This window comes from Caretta caretta, chromosome 5 (assembly GCF_965140235.1).
Source record: "Caretta caretta isolate rCarCar2 chromosome 5, rCarCar1.hap1, whole genome shotgun sequence".
Classification (NCBI taxonomy): Eukaryota; Metazoa; Chordata; order Testudines; family Cheloniidae; genus Caretta; species Caretta caretta.
The window spans coordinates 45,172,834-45,192,714 of NC_134210.1; the positions used below are offsets into that span (position 1 = coordinate 45,172,834).

Consider the following 19,881-nt stretch of genomic DNA (forward strand, 5'->3'; position numbering starts at 1 on the left):
CCATCTCCCACGCTACTGGTCTCTTTACTTATTAGTCTTATCTCTGCTGTTTCACATGCGATGCAACAAATGGAGACCCCTATGATTTGCACTCTGCCTGACCCAGTTATGCAGATTTCATGACATCCACATGTAGGAAGAAAACAGGGAGGTAGCATTGAGCTAAAGACATTCTCTGCCCCTTGCAAGAAGGCACCAGCAGCCTTGTTTGTTAAACCCAGCAGCAGATGCTGCCATAAAACCCTCCCAAAAAAACTTTTCCTGGCAGCCTGAGAGACAAGAGTCTCCCTACCAGCTGGAGAACAGACTTAAAGTAGTTAATGTTTGTAAGTGTTCCGTAAAAACATCATGCAAGTGACAAGTACACCTCTACCCCGATATAACGCAGTCCTCGGGAGCCAAAAAAATCTTACTATGTTATAGGTGAAACCGCGTTACATCGAACTTGCTTTGGCCTCGAGCATTGCCATTAATAGTCACTTCCCGCTCTCTGACTGACCCCTCAGAACCCACGACCCATCCAACCCCCCCCCCAACTCCTTGTCCCCTGACTACCCCATCCAGAGACCCCCCCCGTCCCTAATCACCCCCAGAACCCCACCCCCTACCCAACCCCTTCCTCTGACTGCCCCAACCCCTATCCACACCCCTGCCCCCTGACAAGCCCCCTGGGACTCCCACACCCTATCCAATGCCTCCGTTCCCCCTCCCCTTACCGCCCCGTCCCCAGAACCTCCGAACCATCCAACCCGCCTGGTCTCTGTGCCCTGACCGCCCCTGAGACCCTCTGCCCTTTATCCAACTCCTTGGCCCCGGCCCGGCACCCTTAACACGCCGCTCAGAGCAGTATGTCGGAGCCAGATACACTGATCCACCGGAGCACACAGCCCTGCCTCCTAAAGTGCTGCTTTACCGTGTTGTATCCGAATTCGTGTTATATCGAGTCGCGTTATATCGGTGTAGAGGTATAGTAGTATAACTAGCTCATTTAAATTTGTTAATAGATCATAGAAGATTAGAGTTGGAAGAGACCTCAGGAGGTTTTCTAGTCCAACCCCCTGCTCAAAGCAGGACCAAGCCCAGGTTAATCATCCCAGCCAGGGTTTTGTCAAGCCAGGCCTTAAAAACCTCTAAGGATGGAGGTTCTACCACCTCCCTAGGTAACCCTTTTTAAAACAGAATGGTGTCTTACCTTTAATACTTAAGAAAATAGCATTAAATGTTTTCTTTATACTTTTTTCACATAAATGATACAATCTGAACATCTCACAAGAAGAAAGTAAAACTCAGGCCTGTGTTAGCATTACCTTATCTTTGGCCACAGGGAGCGTGGTTTCTATAGGGTCTGGAAATGGAGCATCTCGCAAAGGTGGAACACATCCAGTCAAATCTGGTATGTAATGTGCATGAAACAATGGTGAAGGAATTGATCCTGGGAATGAGTATCTGCGTTCTTCTGGTAAAGGCACTGTTTGGTTAACTAGAGTTGACTCACAATGAGGTGAATGAAACCGCTGACGTTTGACATTATAAGGAACATTTTGTTCACTTAGCCTCCTGCAAAAAACAAAGACAGTATCCCTCCAGTTTGTATTTTAAACATGTACCAACATCCAATAATGAATTACTTAAAGAAGAGCCTGAAGTACGAATACTAACAGTTAATTACAGTGAATATTTCAGCAAAACAAAGTTTTTTTAAAAAACAAGAGGCACGCCCATCCTAGATACTAAGTAAATCAAAATCTTGAATGGATAACATAAGAGAATGGATAACCGCTGAAGTGCAGTCAACTCTGAAGTGCAATGCACCACCAGCTGCTTAATGGCACAATTTACATTATACAACAGTAAAACGAATACCATCGCCAACTGAAACTAAATGGTGAATTCGGTTAGGCAGAAATATAACTAACCAAGCTGAAGTCTGGTCAGGCTATTTTTATGAAAAGTAACCTAAACTTTTTTTCTGAAATACTCACTACCGAAAAGTGTGTTTTTGTAAATTACATCCACATTGGTGCAGTGAAAAGTTGTGTCCAGTGTGTATACCCAGTGATAAAATTGATAAATTCAGGGGTGGGAAGGGGAAAAAGAGAGAAACTTACCACAATAGCCATTCAAAATGTAGAATTTGTCTGTGTAGGTTTAGATTGTACAGACAGTAAAATGTGTAATCTGGGCAAAAAAGAACCACTATTCATTTGGCAAATATTTATAGTTTAATGCATTCAGCAATGTGGCTCAAAGTTAACGTCTCCGTTTCAAACACAAACTTAATATAACTGAGCATGATGTCATTAGTTTTAGAAATCTAAATATACTTTATTATGTGATGTTGTGGTCTTACATTGGTCTTGGCATTTCAAACTCCTACTGTGACAAAGCTGTATTAGATACTCTCAAACAGCTATCGTACAGAAGAGGATGCTTTAGTTTTGTATACAAAGAAAACATGAATATAAAAGAAAAGTATATTTATTCTTTACAAAAATGCACCATGAATGAACTTTTCTTTTAAAAAATAAACCTGTTTAAAATTACAATTTGAAATTTGAGAAACTGATTGGGAATTAAAAAAAAAAAACAACAGAAATGCCTGATTTCCTCTTCCAATCTATGAGTAAAAATCAGGAGGGAGAGGATGAGATACGAATTCTAAAAACAAAGGACACGGGGACAGATTTTCAAAGATATTTAGACACCTACGGATGCAGATGGTTACCAATGGGATTTTCAAAAGGTCTTTATCTGCATTTTTAGACACCTAAATATCTTTGCTTCTGGTCACCATGGCCAGATTTCCATCTGTCAATTTGTTAGCTACAGTTAATACTTCCTTTGTTTAATAAATAATCAGTTTTAAATATAAAAACATGTTTTGATAACATTGTGTTTCCTTATGTATCCTATTTTTGCACATTTACTTGAATTCCAATTTCCATCTAAATCCAGCTTGACACAAAACTGAGCAAAACCCAGTTTCCATCTGGAATTTCCCTTTCAGAAAAACCTAAGACAACTGAGAGGGACACAAAGCTAAGTGTAAGTTTATTTATTTATTGTAGAATAGCCGCAACTTGCCTACAAAATTCCAAAAAGCAAGACTCTTACGTGTGTGTGTGTGTATATATAAATAAATAAAAGTTATAAAAAGCTAAATTTAATTAATCATGTACTTCAAACAAACTAAGATGCAGAGGCAAACAAGCTGCAAACTTCCTGTTTTCTATGTCACAGAAACATCTCCATAAAATGTACACTGAAAAAGCAGATCTACTCAACTTGAATTTTTTACTTCCTCATAATTTTTATCAAGTTATTGACACTAATCTACTTCAAGTTAACCACGTGTGTGTGTTTGTTTATACAGAATCAGGGCCCTGATTTGCAGGTCAGATGGCGGAGGGACCACTAGTAATTGAAAAAGAAATAAAAGAGCAGAATATGCTAAGCACTTTTCTACTACAGCTAATATTGTCACAAGCAGGTATATGAATGCTTAAAAATGCTGGTATACATGTACTTGGACCTACTTCATCAGTATTCTTATTCAATATTCCTGATTCTAGACAATTTTAAATAAAAATTGCAAATCGATCTCGCCATCAAGTCTCTCAGAAAATCACCTTTTTGTGCATTACAAGCATAAGTAATTATATACTAACAAATACTTACTTCCTGCCTCGGAATAATGTGGGGGCAGCTGATGTAGGTCCTGAGCTGCCATTTCCATATGTCAACGGCTGTGGCGAAACAGCTGGAATAGTTGAAAGGTTCCCACTCAAGAGAGCTCTAGAAAGACTGCAGTCCATAATTATTATTCAGATTATAACTGAGGGTTTGGGATTTTTTTTTTTTTTTACACTTTTCAACCAAAAAAATTCAGCAGAAACCCCCAACTATTTCTTAGAAGCAGTATGTCCATTCTTTACATTTGAAAGGAGAAGGAGTAGAATACTTTTCACAGGATGAAGTTGACTAGAATAAGAAAATGAGGTAGTCACTGTGCAGCGTACAAATATAAAAGGAACTTTGCAAACTCACTCAAAAACAACACTTAGTGTTAACATGAGTTTCTCAAGAGAACATTCATGCTTTAAAACTTAACCCTAGCCAAATGTTCCTCTCCTTTATTCATCTCCTCCCCTTGACTTTCCACCAGCTCCCCCACACATTCTCAATTTAAGATCATCAAAGACCCACTGTATTACTAGCTCCCACTGCTGTGATGCATCACGTATTGCGCTGGTGTGTGTTTCATCCACCACTGAAGAGTAATTGAATATGCAGGCCACCAAGAGAGGTAATGTAAATCCATGTTAAAAATGTATCAATTTCTAAACAAAATTAAAATATTTTATATGCCATAAAGCCTAATATATTGGAAAAAAATATACCCTCCGGTGATAAACAGAAATTATTTTCCTTCAAAGGAAGATAAATTTTGGGCCTGATTTGACAGTGACATCTGTTAATTCTCTGAGAGTATTATCTTCGTTTGATTCCTCCAGGGGTGAAAGTAAAATGTGTCTCTTACCAGTACTGGGGTGGGGCAGCTTTGCCCCCCAGAAGGGGCAGGGCCCCGGGCAGAAGGCGTGGGGGAGGTCAGCCTTCCCCAGCTAGCCTGCCCGCGCCACCCAGGGCTCTAGCGGCAATTTAAAGAGCCTGGGGCTCCGGCCGCACGGTGGCTGCTCCTTCCCCCTGCCCCCGCACCTCCCCAGTCAGCGGCCCCCGGAGGGGGGGGAGGGGGGGCAGCACTTTAAGCAGAGTCTTTTTGCCTCAACAGCACTTTAAAGGACCCTGCTTAAAGCACTGCCACGGCAGCACTTTAAAGTCAGTGGTACAGGCAGCCACTTTTTACCAGTACGCTGTATCGGCCCGTACCACCTTAATTTCACCCCTGGATTCCTCCCTCCAACAGAGATCAGTTTAAGAAAAATAAAAGCACAGGCCTTTCGGGAATCATTTCCCACTCTGAAATTCTACTGTACTTACGCTGCATTCTGAAAGTTGAACCGAGCATCAACAATTTGCTGATGAGAGAGAAGAGTGGGCGGTATGTTCAGAGGAAGCTCATTGAAGAAATTATTGTGCTGCTGATGTTTTGGAAGAAAGGGTGGACGACCCAAGTTGGAGGAATTTGGGAACATGCTCTTCTTCACTGAAAGTGAACATGTAGTCTTCTACCTAGATCAACGTTTTAAAAAATCCTGAAATTAGGCAGTTAACAAAATACTTCTTTTCAAGTCACGCATTGATTTAACTATTTTGCCACTGAACAACTAGAATAATCAAACAGATTTCTAGAAGTCACCTTCGATTTTCTCAGCCTTATCCTATAGGTATTTTAACGCCTCTGAGAAGGCACTGTGTAAAACAAAATCATTTTAATTACTAGTTACCTTGATTTAGAAAATTCTTTTAAAGGGAAATTTTAATTCCCCATATTTAGTTTTTGTTAAAAATGTTTTACAAAACCTAAAGGTAGGCGTTTCCACCGTCTTGTTGAAAATTGATTTCCATGTAAACAGTCTACTTGGAGTTAAACATTTCCAGGCATACTCCAAAAGAAACAAAATGGCACCCAGTTACTAGATAAGAACCAAAAGGTGCAACTGACCATAGAACAAAACTAGTATATTATCATGCTCAAGATGAATAATATGTGAAAAGTAAGCAGCCAACATTAATGGTGAAATGTAATATAGAGTTTTAAAATGATTTCAGTTTCCAAAATATAACTGAGTCTAACAGAACTATTCACATGCATAACGTTACTCATATGCACGTTTACAGGATAGAGTTCTAAGGTGGATGCTCTCAAACTGTGATCCACTAATTAGGTGCCTGGACCCTGGAGAAGATGCACATGTAAGGGGATGTGGTGGCCTTCGGGGGGTAATAGAGGGTAGGTGCGAGGGGGCAATGGGGTGAGAAGAGGGGGTAGGAGGAATCTGGGACACGCAGGGCTGAGGCCGCCAGAGAAAGAGGCGACTTTCCCCAGCTCCAGGGCTGCAGCTGCCGGGGAGAGACGGCCCTCCTTCCCAGCCTCAGCTCTATGGCAGCTGTGACACTCCTCCTTCCCAGACCCAGCTCGGGGGCTGTCACAGCAGAGAAGAGAGGGCACATCCATCGCATTAGAAAGACTCCTGATCTTAAAATACGAGTTGTGTGCTTTTATTTGTAGAACAAAATATCGTTAATTATTAAGGGCTTTTATCCAAAGCACTTTACAATAGTTAGATAACGGTACAAACAACATTCGGAAAAATCATGAAGTGGTCTGCCAAGACCCTCTGCAATTTTCAAATGGTCTGTGGGAAAAAAAAAGTTTGAGAACCACTGTTCTAAGGCAATAGTAGTAAAAGTTTGACTTTTTTTTTTTAATTACACATTGCTTCAGCTGACTGTGACAAACATTTGTGAGTCTGTTACAATTTACCTAACCCACTATTTTAATCTGCCACCATGTAGGAAAATGCCAGAAAGTATAACTTAAATCACATACTTAAATCACATATAGAATCAAAAAAAAAAACAGACATCATAATTCTGTGTCTAATTTGTCTCAAAAATGAAGATTTAATGTACTACAGAAATTCCTGAGCATTTTTTCTTAAACTCAACTTATGTTATAAACAAGTTTCCTTTCTTAAGTTACGAACACTGCCTCAAAAGAATTTTCAAATCCAGTTTGCTCATCACTGCTGTTTACTTTTCACATTTCTCCTTGCTGCAGTGAAAGCCAGAGAGTTTTTTCAATTTTCTTTATAGTCAGTTTCACATTCAGGGACTTAAACCCAAACACAAATCTTAATCACATAAAGTAGCCCCACTGGCTGCTGGCTGCAAGAGTTACGACTGTGCATAGGGATGTTTGTATAAACAACCTTTTTCATTGGAATGCCTAAAAATAATTTGGAAATAAAGTGAGATATTTCCACATGTTTAGGTTGTCAACTTGATTTTATAAACACTACCCCACAAAAAAAAAAAAAAGAAAAGAAAAAAGAGTGCCATCCACAACACTGATACGCTCATGCTAAAAAGAAAGTTAAACCATTAAGGAACTCAGTGGGAATTTCCCAATTGCTTAAGAAAAGAGAAACCACATATAGAAGAGAAGAAAAAAAAACGATCCATTCCCACTTCAGCACCAGATATGGCAACAACTGCATCACACATCACACCCAGTTTTCAGCATCCCCTAAAACTTACATCCCTTCATATGCACTAAATCTGTGTGTATTCCATGACCCCCAAAGCAACAAAACCCCTGAAGTGAGTACATCCTTTACAAGAGAACTGATTCATAATCCAAACTTTCTTTTAAAAATGGTTGTAAAGAACCATGAACCAAATATAAATCAATGCACCAGTTAGCTTCCTGAATCAGAATACAACCTAAACCCATGGCTCAGAGATATGAACTGCTCAGTTTATACAAATGGTGATAATTATCAGTAAGCTTGAAAATTATGTTAATATTTAAATTAATTTTCATCACTGATTATCCAGGTAGAAACACTTAGGTAAGGACTTGTCTTAATGGGAAAATTTACCAACATTATCATACCGCTACATATAGTGCCACATGGGTAATTATACCAATATAACTACAGCAGCCTGGTAATGCTGGTAGATTTCCCCATACAGACGAGTCCTAACATGCATAGCTGACAAACCTAAAATGGCATCCACTTGGATTGAAGGGGCAAGTAGAGACACTACAGAGAATCAGAGAAGCTGAGGAATTCCGGGACAAGCCAAATTCAGGAAACATCAGTACTCCAGATTCAAGGAGCTGGCCACCAAGGAGTTGAGAGAGACAGAGAGAGAGTCAGAGAAAAGACCTGGCAGTTTGTAACCACCAGAGGCAAAAGGTCACAGCAGCATTCTATACAGCTGGAGATAGATGAGGATGGGCAGGCTGTGGCCACCAGAAAGACAAGGATCAAGAGGAATTCCACAAAGCTAGAAGTTTCCAATTGATACCAGGTCCTCAGTGTGGAAACGGTGGAAAAGACTTCTCAAGATCCAGCTGTTCCAAAGGAACGGAGAAATGTACAGGACACACCTGTGAATGACAGCTCAGCCCAATCTGTAAGAAAACCAAGCTTGTCCACAAAGAGCTCTCCCGCTATCCAGGTGTGGGACAAACAGGCTCAGTCAGCATCCAAGTGTGGAGAGGCTTACTGTGGTGAGAATCCAGATGTGAGGTGAGAGGGTTCTGTGCGGGGCAATCTGGGTGCAGGCAGCTCATTGTGGGGTTCCATCTACAGGGGGAATGGGACTCTGCAGGGTGGTCCAGATGAAGGTGGTTGGGGTTAAGCAGAGGGACTGTGAGGGGATGAGGCTTGGCAGGGGGCTCTGGGTGTGGGGAGTTCAGGGGGGAGTCCAGGTGCAGCTGATTGGGGCTCAGTGGGGTAAGGGGCTCATTGGGGTGGAGGTTCGAGTGCACAGGGCTCTGCGGGGGATGGTCTGGGTGCAGGAGTGGGAGTCTTGATGCAGGAGGGAGGGGCTTTCCAGGGGGTCCAGGTGCAGAGAAAGGGGGCTCAGCAGGGAGAGAGGTCTGAGTGCAGGGGTCCTCTGGATGCAGGAGGTGAGGCTCCGTGGGGTGGAGATTCAGGGTGCTCGGTGGAGGCATTCTGGGTCCATCTTCTGTGAGAAAAGGGAGCTGTAAAGTTTGGATGGCCTCAAGCTCAGCAGAAGGGGGACCAATCTTCTCAGGGGCTGGCTGGCTAGAGTAGTCAGGAGGTAGTTAAACTAATAACAAAAGAGGAGGGTAAAAAGAAGGAAGGTCTGAGCACTCCACACAAATCAAGACGTTGAGAACAAAATTAATCATGAACCAAAGGACATGAAGAGAAGAAATTCTTTAATTGCCTATGCAAAAATGCTAGGAGCCTGGGTAACAAACAAGAGGGAATTGCTCATTTATGAGCATAAATTTGCTCTTGTTGGTATAATTGAAATCTGGTGGGATGATTTTTAACCTTCAGTAAAGGGAATTAATGGTTAAAACCTATTTAGGAAGGATCAAGTGGCCAAAAGGGGAGTGGGAGTGGTGCTCTATGTAAAAAATGGCATTACTTGTTTCCAAGTCACTGATAACTCAGAAGAAAATGATCTTGAATGCTTATGGATCAATGTCCTAACACATAAAGCACACAACGGGGCATTAGGGGCTGCTACAGAACTTTAACACACACTAGGGAACCACATAACTAGCTCCTTATGGACTTACAGAAAAAAAGCACTGATAATGGGGGACTTCAGTCTGGGTGACACATGCTGGAGGACTCATGCTGCCAGTACCAAAACATCTTTGGAATTTCTAAGTATTGTAGATGACAACTTCCTGGCTCAGAAATTGTTTCATCCAAGATGGGGGAATTCTATATTAGACCTCATCTTGACAGATAATGAAGAAATGATCACAGAATTTAAAATTAATGGTAACTTAGGTACAAGTGATCATAACTTGGTCACATTTATAATGGGCAAGCAGAATAAAGTCCAGACCAATAATATATATATTTGGTGCTTTAAAAGGGCCAATTTCACAAAGCTGAATACAATTATGAGCCAAATCAGCTGGGAGGAAGAATTATCATTCACATATTTAGGAATACTTTACTAGATGCTCCAAAAGCCACGATTGAAGAATAAGGCCATCTTGGTTAAAAAACTGACTTGGTTTAGAGGGAAAGTGAAAACAGCCATAAAAAATAAATATATATAACAACTAAAAGAAAAGAGAAGCTGATAGTTCTGAATATAAATCAGATGCTAGGACTTTTAGAAAATGGATAAGGGAAGCAAAGGGACACAAGAAGAAACCCATTGCCAGCAAAGTTAGGATGATAAAGAGTTTTAAAAGTATATTGGGAACAAAAGGAATTCTAACAATGATATTAGTCAATTATTAAATGGAAATGGTAGAATTACCAATAATGCAGAAAAAGCAGAAATGTTCAATAGATATTGCTGTTTTGTATTTGGGGGGAAAAAAAGAGAGATGTAGTCATATCACATAACTCTCTTTACATTCTGCCATTATCTTAGGAGGATGTTAAATCGCAGATACTAAAGTTGGACATTTTTTAAATCAGCAGGTCCAGAAAACTTGCATCCAATAGTTTTAAAAGAATTGGATGAGGAGTTTATTGGACTGTTAATGTTGATCTTAAAGAAATCTTGGACACCAGGGAAGTTCCAGAAGATTGGAAGAAAGCTAACGCAATGCCAATATTTTGAAAGGGTAAACAGAACGTCCAGGTAATTATAGGCCTGTCAGTCCAACATCAATCCTAGGTAAGATAATGGAGCAGCTGATTTGGGACTTGATTAATAAAGAATTAAAGAAAACTAATATAATTAATGCCAATCAGTATGGGATTATGGAAAATAGATCCTGTCAAAATAACTCGATATCTATTTTAGATGAGATTACAAACTAGGTTAATAAAGGTAATAGTGTTGACATAATATACTTAGACTTCTGCAAGGCACTTGACTTGGTACCACATTAAATTTGATTAATTTTATATCTACTTAGGTTTTTTTTTTTTGGTTGGTTTTTTTAACATGGTACACATTAAATGGATTAAAAACTGACTCACTGACAGGTCTCAAAATGTATTTGTAAACAGGGAATCATCATCCATCAAGTGTGTTGTTAATAGGACCATACAGGGATTAGTTCTTGGCCCTACACTATGTAAGATTTTTATTAATGACCTGGAAGAAAACATGAAATCGTCACTGATAAAGTTCATAGCTAACACAAAAATTGAAGGAATGGTAAATAACTAAGAGGACAGGTCACTGATATAGAGCGATCTGGATCGCTTGGTAAGCTGGGCGCGAACAAACAATATGTGTTTTAATAGGGCTAATGTAAACATACATCTAAGAACAAAGAATGTAGGTCGTGCTTACAGTTTGGGGGATGCTTTCCTGGGATGCAATGACTCTGAAAAAGATTTGGGGGCCATGGTGAATAACCAGCTGAACATAAGCTCCTGCAGCAATGCTATGGCCAAAAGATCCACAATGAAATCCTTGGATCCTTCCCCCCAAGTGGTGTAAATTTTTTAACAGTGAAAGTAATTAACCATTGGAACAACTTACCAAGTGTCACTGAGGATTTTTAAATCAAGATTGGATATTGTTCTAAAAGATCTGGTCTCGGAATTATTTTGGGGAAATTCTATGGCTTGTGTTGTACATGAGGTCAGACTAGATAATCACAGTGGTCTCTTCTTGCCTGAAATCTATAAATCTATTATAAACATCTTACCAGGTGCCACAAGTCCCAGCTATCCCCTACCCAGCTGCCTAAAAATCCTCTAATTTCTCTTCAACAACTTCTCCAACTCAGTTCTGTACTGCCAATACAAATATCTTTGGCATAATAAAAACTAAAAATGTAGGGACAATATAAGATACATTGAATAATATATAAAAATAATTGGAACAGGAGCTATTGGATTCAGCCCATTATTCAGTTCATGTTTAAGTCACTAAAACTATATTTATTTCATTAAATATAGAATTTATCATCATTTATCACTTTTTCATCAGTGCTCTGCAGAATTGTGGAAACATTTTGCTAACCTTAGGTTACATTACATACCCACCTTTGTGTTTCCATGCTCATCAACAACTGCACCAATAAACACACCCCATGCTTCCAACCCCGTGGAGTCCCACCTGGATTTGCAGTGTGCTGTGGCCTAATGCCTCCAGATCCCAGCATGCATACCACACATATGCCTCCAGTGCCCTGCACCTGGTGCCCGAGCCCCCAGCTCTGTACTACACTACAACCCCCCCCCCACACACACACCCCTCAAGTGTTCTATACTCTAGTGCCACAAGCACATGCCCTCACATCTTGCCAGCCCCCAAACCACAGAACAGTACCTTTGCCCAAGCCATATATCCTAACTCTGTACCGCACACACCTCCAGGGCCCGAGCCCCCAGCTCTGTACCCCACCCACCTCCAGGTCCCCAGCTCTGTACCCCACGCACCTCTGCACTCATGTCCAGTGCCCTAGGCAGCCATAGCTCTGTACCCCACACATCTCCCGGCACACACCTTCAGTGCCCTAGGCCCCAGCTCTGTACGCCACACATCTTATGCAAAGTAAGCTGTCATGGGATAAGAGGGAAAGTCCACTGATGGATCAGAAACTGATTAAAAGATTGGAAACAAAGGGTAGGAATAAATGGCCAGTTTTCAGAATGCAGAGAGATACATAGTGGTGTACCCAAGGCGTCTGTACTGGGACCAGTACTGTTCAACATATTCATAAATGATCTGGCAAAAGTGGTAAACAGGGAAGTGGCAAAATTTGCAGATGATACAGAACTACTCAAGACAATTTAGCCCAAAGCAGACTGCGAAGAGCTACAAAGAGATGTCACAGAACTGGATGACTGAGCAACAAAACGGCAGATGAAATCCAATGTTGATAAATGCAACACTTTGGAAAACATAATCCCAACTATACATATAAAGTCATGGGAGTCTAAATTAACTGTTACCACGCAAGAAAGAGATCTTGGAGTCATTGTGGATAGTTCTCTGAAAACATCCACTCAAAGTCTGCTGCAGTTTCCACGGTAAACATCTGATGAAGTGAGCTGTAGCTCACGAAAGCTCATGCTCAAATAAATTGGTTAGTCTCTAAGGTGCCACAAGTACTCCTTTTCTTCTTTCAATGTGCAGTGACAGTAAAAAAAGCTAACAACGTTGGGAATCATTAGGAAAGGGAACGATAATAAGGCAGAAAAATCATATTGCCTCTATACAAATCCATGAGTGCAGATGTGGTCACCCCATCTCAAAAAAAAAAAAGATATTGGAATTGGAAAAGGTATGGTAAAGAACAATAAAAATGATTAGGGGTAGGGATATGATAAAGGCCCATAAAATCATGACTGGTGTGGAGAAAGTAAATAAGGTAGTGTTACTTACGCCTTCTCATAACACAAGAACTAAGGGTCACCTAATGAAATCAATAGGTAGCAGATATAAAACAAAGGAAGTATTTGTTTCACAAAATGTTCAGTCAACCTGTGGAACTCCTTGCCAAAGGACATTGTGAAAGCCAAGACTATAAAAGGGTTAAAAAAAAAGAACTAGAGAAGTTCATGGAGGATAGGCCCATCAATGGCTATTAGCCAGGATAGACAGAGATGCAAAACCATCCTCTGAAGTCTTCCTAGCTTCTGTTTGCCAGAAGCTGGGAATGGGCGACAGGGGATGGATCGCTTAATGATTCCCTGTTCATCCCCTTTGGGGCACCTGGCATTGGCCATTGTCGGAAGACAGGATACTGAGCTAGACGGACCTTTGGTCTGACCCAGTATGGCCGTTCTTATCCCTCCCACCCCACCTCCAGCGCCAAAGCTCCCAGCTCTCTACCCCCCGGCGCAATACCTCTGTCCCAGCAGCAGGCGGGGGCGGGGGGGACGGAGCGCGGGGCCCCGGCCCCTCCCGTGTGTCCTGAGCAGCGATTCACCCGCGGCCACCCCCGGCAGAGGACCCCGCGGCAGGCGCCCGGGCCGGGACACTTACTCCAGTCCGAGGGCAGGGACTGGCAATGGAGGATCCGGGGCCTCGCCAGCCCCGCATAGGACGCAGCGCCGTGCCGGCCCCGGGCGGTCAGCGGCGGGCGGCTCGCTCTGCTTTCCGCCGGCAGGGGTTCGCCGGAAGTCAACCGGGCCAGGGGCTACCCAGCTGAGAGCCGCCCTCTGACCCGGATCCAGAAAGCGCCGGCACGACGTAAGCGCTTTGCCCCTCCCGCCCCTGGCCTCGGGCGGGTCACCGTGCGCATGCGCAGCACCCCCCTCTGGTGCAGAAGAGGCGTGGCTGCGTCGTTTTTTTCTGTTCCCTGCCTGTGCGCGCTGGGACGAGCGAGCCTTTTAGGGGCCGCCCCCGCCCTGGGATGAACTTTCTGGGAGCGGGCACAGCCCTCCCCGCTCCTGCTGCAGCGGCGTGAGCCTCCTGGAGCCTGCGGTGCGAGCCCAGCCGCTAGGCGGCGCTGCGGCAACGGGTTTAATGGTCTGCTGCCTCATGATCACTTCGGTCCCGGCGTTGCCACTTACCCTTGGGGCACACAGAGTTTGTGCTTCAAGAGGTGAGCCGGCCCCGCGCCGGCTGAAATGATCCCGCCGCGGCGGCTGGACGCTGTAGGGCAGAGGCCTAGGCGGTGGAATTGGCAAAGAGGGCTCGGGAACAGCTCCTTGCCGCTAACCCTGTCCTGTAGGAATATGTTCATCTGTTGGCAGGTTGTCCTTGGACTGTCGCTGCGCTAAAAACGAGGCTGTTTTCCTCATTTCCTCAAGTCTAAACACTTTCTCCCCTTTCCTAACGTCCCTTCTCCTCGGAAGGGCTTCATCTGAGGCCGCTAGGCGCGTGTACAGACTTTTGAGGATGGGATGAGAAGAGCTGGTCGTTTAGGGCCCAGTACCTAGAATTGGAAAGTATAAACACAGCACTAGAGAGAGCTTGTTTTTTGAACTCAGGGATGGATTGGCACTGAAAAACTTTGCAGACTAATTTCAGAGGAACAGCCGTGTTAGTCTGTATTCGCAAAAAGAAAAGGAGTACTTGTGGCACCTTAGAGACTAACCAATTTATTTGAGCATGAGCTTTCGTGAGCCAGCTGTAGCTCACGAAAGCTCATGCTCAAATAAATTGGTTAGTCTCTAAGGTGCCACAAGTACTCCTTTTCTTTTTGCAGACTAAGGCTTGGTCTACACTACAGAGTGAGATTGACCTAAGGCAGCTTATGTCAACCTAAACTTTGTAACGGTCTATGCTGCTAAATTGCTCCTGCTGATGTAGATCGCACGCTACCGGGGGGATAAAAATCAATGATTTTTTTTTATTTAAATTGGATTTTTTTAATAACATACGTTTTGAGGAAAAACATATCTAAAGATAGTTTTAATTAAGATACGTTATAGCTCAAAGATATCTCATCATGGAATAGGGATTATAAATTCTAATTCTATAGTATGAATATCGTGAAAAAATAGATGACAGTGCTTGTTCCTTTTGGTTTTTTTATGCATGTAATTTAACTCTGTCATTGCATATTTCTCTTTTTAAGATCTCACTCAGTTCCTTCCAAATTTCAACAGCATCAGCAATAAAACAAAACCTGCATTTTGTTCAAGGCTACAGAAATAGGCTTCAGGGTACTCAGCATGTGTTCTACACTTCTCTTAAGCCCAATGTTGAGAACTTTGGCTGTGACAGTGCCATCTATTTTTTCACGATTTTGTTCACAAACTGTCATCAGATTAGGCCAGTTCTTAATATAGTGCCCAAAACAGTCCACTACTGAGTTCCATCGCAAGTCTTGTGGGAGAGTTAGCTTGGTTCCTCCCACTTTTTTCAGAGCAGCTGCTGTAAAGTGGTTGTTATGGAAGTATTTTGCAATTTCAACAACATTAGCCTTTATTTCTGAAACACTGAAGTCTTTGGCCAGGAGGTGCATCAAATGAGCACTACAACCGTATGTCGTAAGCCTGGGACTCTCTTCTAAATTTCTTCCCATCTTGGATATATTTGCAGTATTGTCTGTGACCAAGCTGCGTACTAGACATTTGAATTTTTTTTCACAGTTTGTTATAGCTTTTACTGCTACTTGTAAGTATTCGGCTGTGTGTGCATTTCCTGATGTATCAATTGTTTCTGCAAAGAAGACATTCCCTTCTTCTGTTGTCACATAAGCACACACAACAGGATCATTGTGGACATCGCTCCACCCATCAAGACTCAGGTTAACAATGTCACCCGCTAGACCTTTTGCACACTGCTCAATTTCTCTTTCATACACTTTATCCAGCAATTTGCCTGCGACACCTGCTCTGTTGGGTGGACTGTATCCTGATCTTAATGACTGAACCATGTTAATGAAGTGTGGGTTCTTAATCATACGGAAAGGAGAGTTTTTGCATAAACAAACCTGGCAATTTTTTCATCAATTACCTCTTTTTGCTGCAGGTGATATACTGTGGCTATGTGACATACATGATGTGACTGAAACACTATTGTTGGCAGATAACCCTAAAAGTATAGAAAATTATGGTGATCTTGAAGGTGGATACTCTTCAGAATCCTGTATGTTGAGAATGGATTCTCCTAAACAAAATAAGTCAATGCAGTTATTTAATTATTATTACCATATCGCTCATTTAATATTACTCATTGCATTCACTGATACTCGGTACTACTTTAAAGGTGAAATTGTAAAAGGAAGATCTGCCTATTTCAGCTCTTTTTTATTACAACTTCATCTAAAATGATAGTACCATAGAGTAACAACTATATTTTTTGCTCAAACATGAGAATTCAAGAAGGAAGAAAGGCAGTTCTTAAGTAAGAATTATGAAATAAAAAAGTTTACCAACCTGAAGATCCTGCATGTTCAGACATGTTCTTTTCCTCATCTTCAACGCAGTTTCCTCCTGAGAAGGAACACTTCTCATGATGTTGTTTTATTCGGGCAACCAGGTCTTGCATTTCTTTGTTGCACTGTTTGCATCTTGCACACTTGCCTGCCTGACCCACAAGTAGAGGAACTCCATTCAAATATTCCCAAACTGGGTCTCTTTTACGGCCTGCTGCCATTATAGATTTTCCCCTCTAGTGAGAGAATGGTATGGTAGATCACAAATCAATGAAGGCAACACTCAGAAAGACCTCAAGACTCCTGGAATATGCTGCTCAAACAGTTATACTTTTGTTTCTACTGCCTGTCCCTCCCTTCTCACATTTATCTCCAGATTTCTTCTCCTTGTCCAGATCTATTCCTCTCCCAACAATCTTCTATTCATTGGAACTTTTTGAAACTTTGCACTTTTAGAGAGAGGTAAGGGATTGACTCTGTGTATACAAATTTGCAAAGGGACAATAGGGTTGAGGTCTGTTATTTCTCAGCTCTATATATTATTTATTTATTTGAAACATTTTTGCTGTTAACAAGCATGTTATCTCTGGATACACAAATCCACAGTTTGAGAACTGCAAAACTAAGCATCTCTGATGGTATCTTCTAGACTGAGCACTGAATCCCAGTGGGTAGATAGAAAGATTAACCTAAATCAGGGGTCGGCAACCTACGGCACGCATGCCAAAGACGGCACGCGAGCCAATTTTTAATGGCACGTTGCTGTCTGCCGGGGACGGCAGACAGCAGCGTGCCATTAAAAATCCTTCCTGGCCTGGCCCACTCTTCTCCGCCTCCCGTTCTCTCCTTTCAGGGCAGGCAAGCTTCCCCCTTGCCCCGCCTCTTCCCCCAGCATGCTGGGTTCCTGCCCCTCCTTCTCTCCCTCCCTGCGGCCGATCAGCTGGCGGCCCTTACTACGGAGCGGGAGAGGGAAAAGCGAAGCCACAGCGCACTCGCGCTCTGTGCTCTGGGGACCTTGGGGAAGGGGGTGGAATCAGCATATTCCCTCCAGCCCCCTGCCGTGAGCTGCTCAGGCCAGGGGTCTGGGAGCACCCCCACGACCCCAGCCCACACCCCCAATCCTCTTCCCTGACCCTTGCAACCCCCTCACACACTCCTAGCCCTCTGCCCTCACCCCTGCACCCCCCTCACACACACCCAGCCCTGTGCCCTGACCCCTGAACCCCCCACACACCCTAGCCCCATACACCCCCCACAACCCCAGCCCTGACTCCGGCACCCCCTACAAATACCCAGCCCCCCAACCCTGTCTCCTCCACCCTACTCACGCCCCCAGCCCCCTGCCCTGACTCCTGTACCCCCCACATCCCCACCTCCCACCCTGAGCACCAAACGGGAGCTCCTGCACACATACACCCCCACATTCCCACCTGCACCCCTCGCACCAAATGGGAGCTGCCCAGGTAAGTGCTCCACACCCAAACCTCCTGCCCCAGCCCTGATTCTATGATGAGCCCCCTCCCTCATTCTAGCTCCTGGCCAGACCCTGCACCCCAACCCCCAGCCTGCTGCTTCACTCCCAGCCCCGTACTCAGCGCACTCCCACCCTCATCTCAGTGCAAAGGGAGGAAGAGAATGGCTAGAACCAGGGAGAAGGTAGGTACCTACTCTATGTGGACAGGGCCGGGACCCCAGACCGGCAGCAGGGCCGGTAGCTGGGACTCTGGCTGGCAGGAGCTGGTGGACAGACCCCCAGACCAGCAGCAGGCTGAGCCGCTCAGCCCACTGCTGGACTGGGGTCCCAGCCGCTGGCCCCGCACAGCCCACTGTCGATCCGGAGTTCTGGCTGCTGGGCCCTTGCCAGCCGGGGTCCCGGCCGCAGGCCCCGCTCAGCCTGCTGCTGGCCTAGGTGAACGGAACCCCAGGACAGCAGCGGGCTAAGCGGGCCAGAGGTGTAAGATCAGCATTTTAATTTAATTTTAAATGAAGTTTCTTAAACATTTTGAAAACCTTGTTTACATACAACAATAGTTTAGTTATATAATATATAGACTTATAGCGAGAGACGTAAAAAATGTTAAAATGTATTATTGGCACGCGAAACCTTAAATTAAAGTGAATAAATGAAGACTTGGCACACCACTTCTGAAAGGTTGCCGACCCCTGACCTAAATAATCTATACAGAAGCCCCTGGAACCTCATAAATTTGGGTCCCTAATCCATGAACTATTGAAACTCATTTACAAAAACTTTTCTTAAACATTACATGAATATATTGTCCCATACTATAGAATTAGAATTTATAATCCCTATTCCATGATGAGATATCTTTGAGCTACAATGCATCTTAATTAAAACTATCTTTAGACATTTATTTATTTATTTATTTTATTATTGAGGTTTTTTCGTCAAAAAGCATTTTATAAAAAAAATCCATTAAAAAAAAATCATTGATTTTTATCCACCCTGACCTCACCTGCCTTGTCTCTCTAATATCCTAGGACCAACATGGCTAAAACCACAACTCCCGTCTTCTTCATTCAAATTAATTCACCTTGTTTTAAACCTGCTGCCTATTAATTTCATTTGGTGACCCCTAGTTCTTATGTTATGAGAAGGAGTAAATAACGCTTCCTTATCTATTTTCTCCACACCAATCATGATTTTAAAGACCTCAATCATATCCCCCCTTAGTCATCTCTTTTCCTATCTGAAAAGTCCCAGTCTTATTAATCTCTTCTCATAAGGAAGCTGTTCCACACCCATAATCATTTTTTTGCCCTTTTCCATACCTTTTCCAATTCCAATATATCTTTTTTTGAGATGGGACAACCACATTTGCACTCATGGATTTATATATAGTGATGCTTGCCCCTGGTTTTTGACTCCCAACTCTGATTCCAGCTCTGACCCACGGCTTGATTGGAATAAGATGATAGGAGGGGAAAAGAGACTGGGATGCACCACAGGACACCTGCATCATTCAGTGCACAGGGTGGACCGTGCCCTGGGGATAAATCAGAGTTGAGTAGTGAACAAGGCTGTTCACCAACAGAAGTTGGTCCAATAAAAGATATTACCTCATTCACCTTGTCAGTCTCATGGTTAAGGCAGTTGAATGCTGCTTCGGAGAAATGGATTGTATCCCACCCTTCTAACGCAGAGTTCCTGGGTGATGCGGGGCTAGTTATTTAAACCAGACTTTTCACAGGTTGCCACTAAATTTGTTCCTCATTTTCTGGGTGCCCATCTTGAGACTCTGAGGTCTGATTTGCAGAAGTGCTCAACACTCACAGCTGCAACTGAAGTCAAAGAGAGCTGTGTTTTGTACATTTAACATGCTATACAATGCTAAGTATTCTGAAAAATCAGGTCCTAGGAATGTCAAATTGGGCACCCTAAATTAAAGGATTCTTTTGACCTTAATCTCTCTCTGCCC

At 43.0% G+C, this 19,881-nt stretch overlaps 1 protein-coding gene across 2 annotated transcripts in view; it reads right to left on the reverse strand.

Moving 5' to 3' along the window:
• The window catches only part of TENT2 (terminal nucleotidyltransferase 2), a 77,200-nt gene extending 63,411 nt beyond the window's left edge, over window positions 1–13,789 (reverse strand). Inside the window, exons 1-4 of one of the 2 annotated variants that reach the window (XM_048850556.2) lie at window positions 13,597–13,789; window positions 4,999–5,190; window positions 3,679–3,804; window positions 1,308–1,557 (exon numbers count right to left, since the gene is read on the reverse strand). In XM_048850556.2, coding sequence (XP_048706513.2) covers window positions 1,308–1,557; window positions 3,679–3,804; window positions 4,999–5,153 — 531 coding nt within the window. In that variant the 5' untranslated portion in view covers window positions 5,154–5,190; window positions 13,597–13,789. The other variant, XM_048850557.2, reaches the window with a different exon arrangement.
• Between the last annotated feature and the right edge of the window lie 6,092 nt (window positions 13,790–19,881).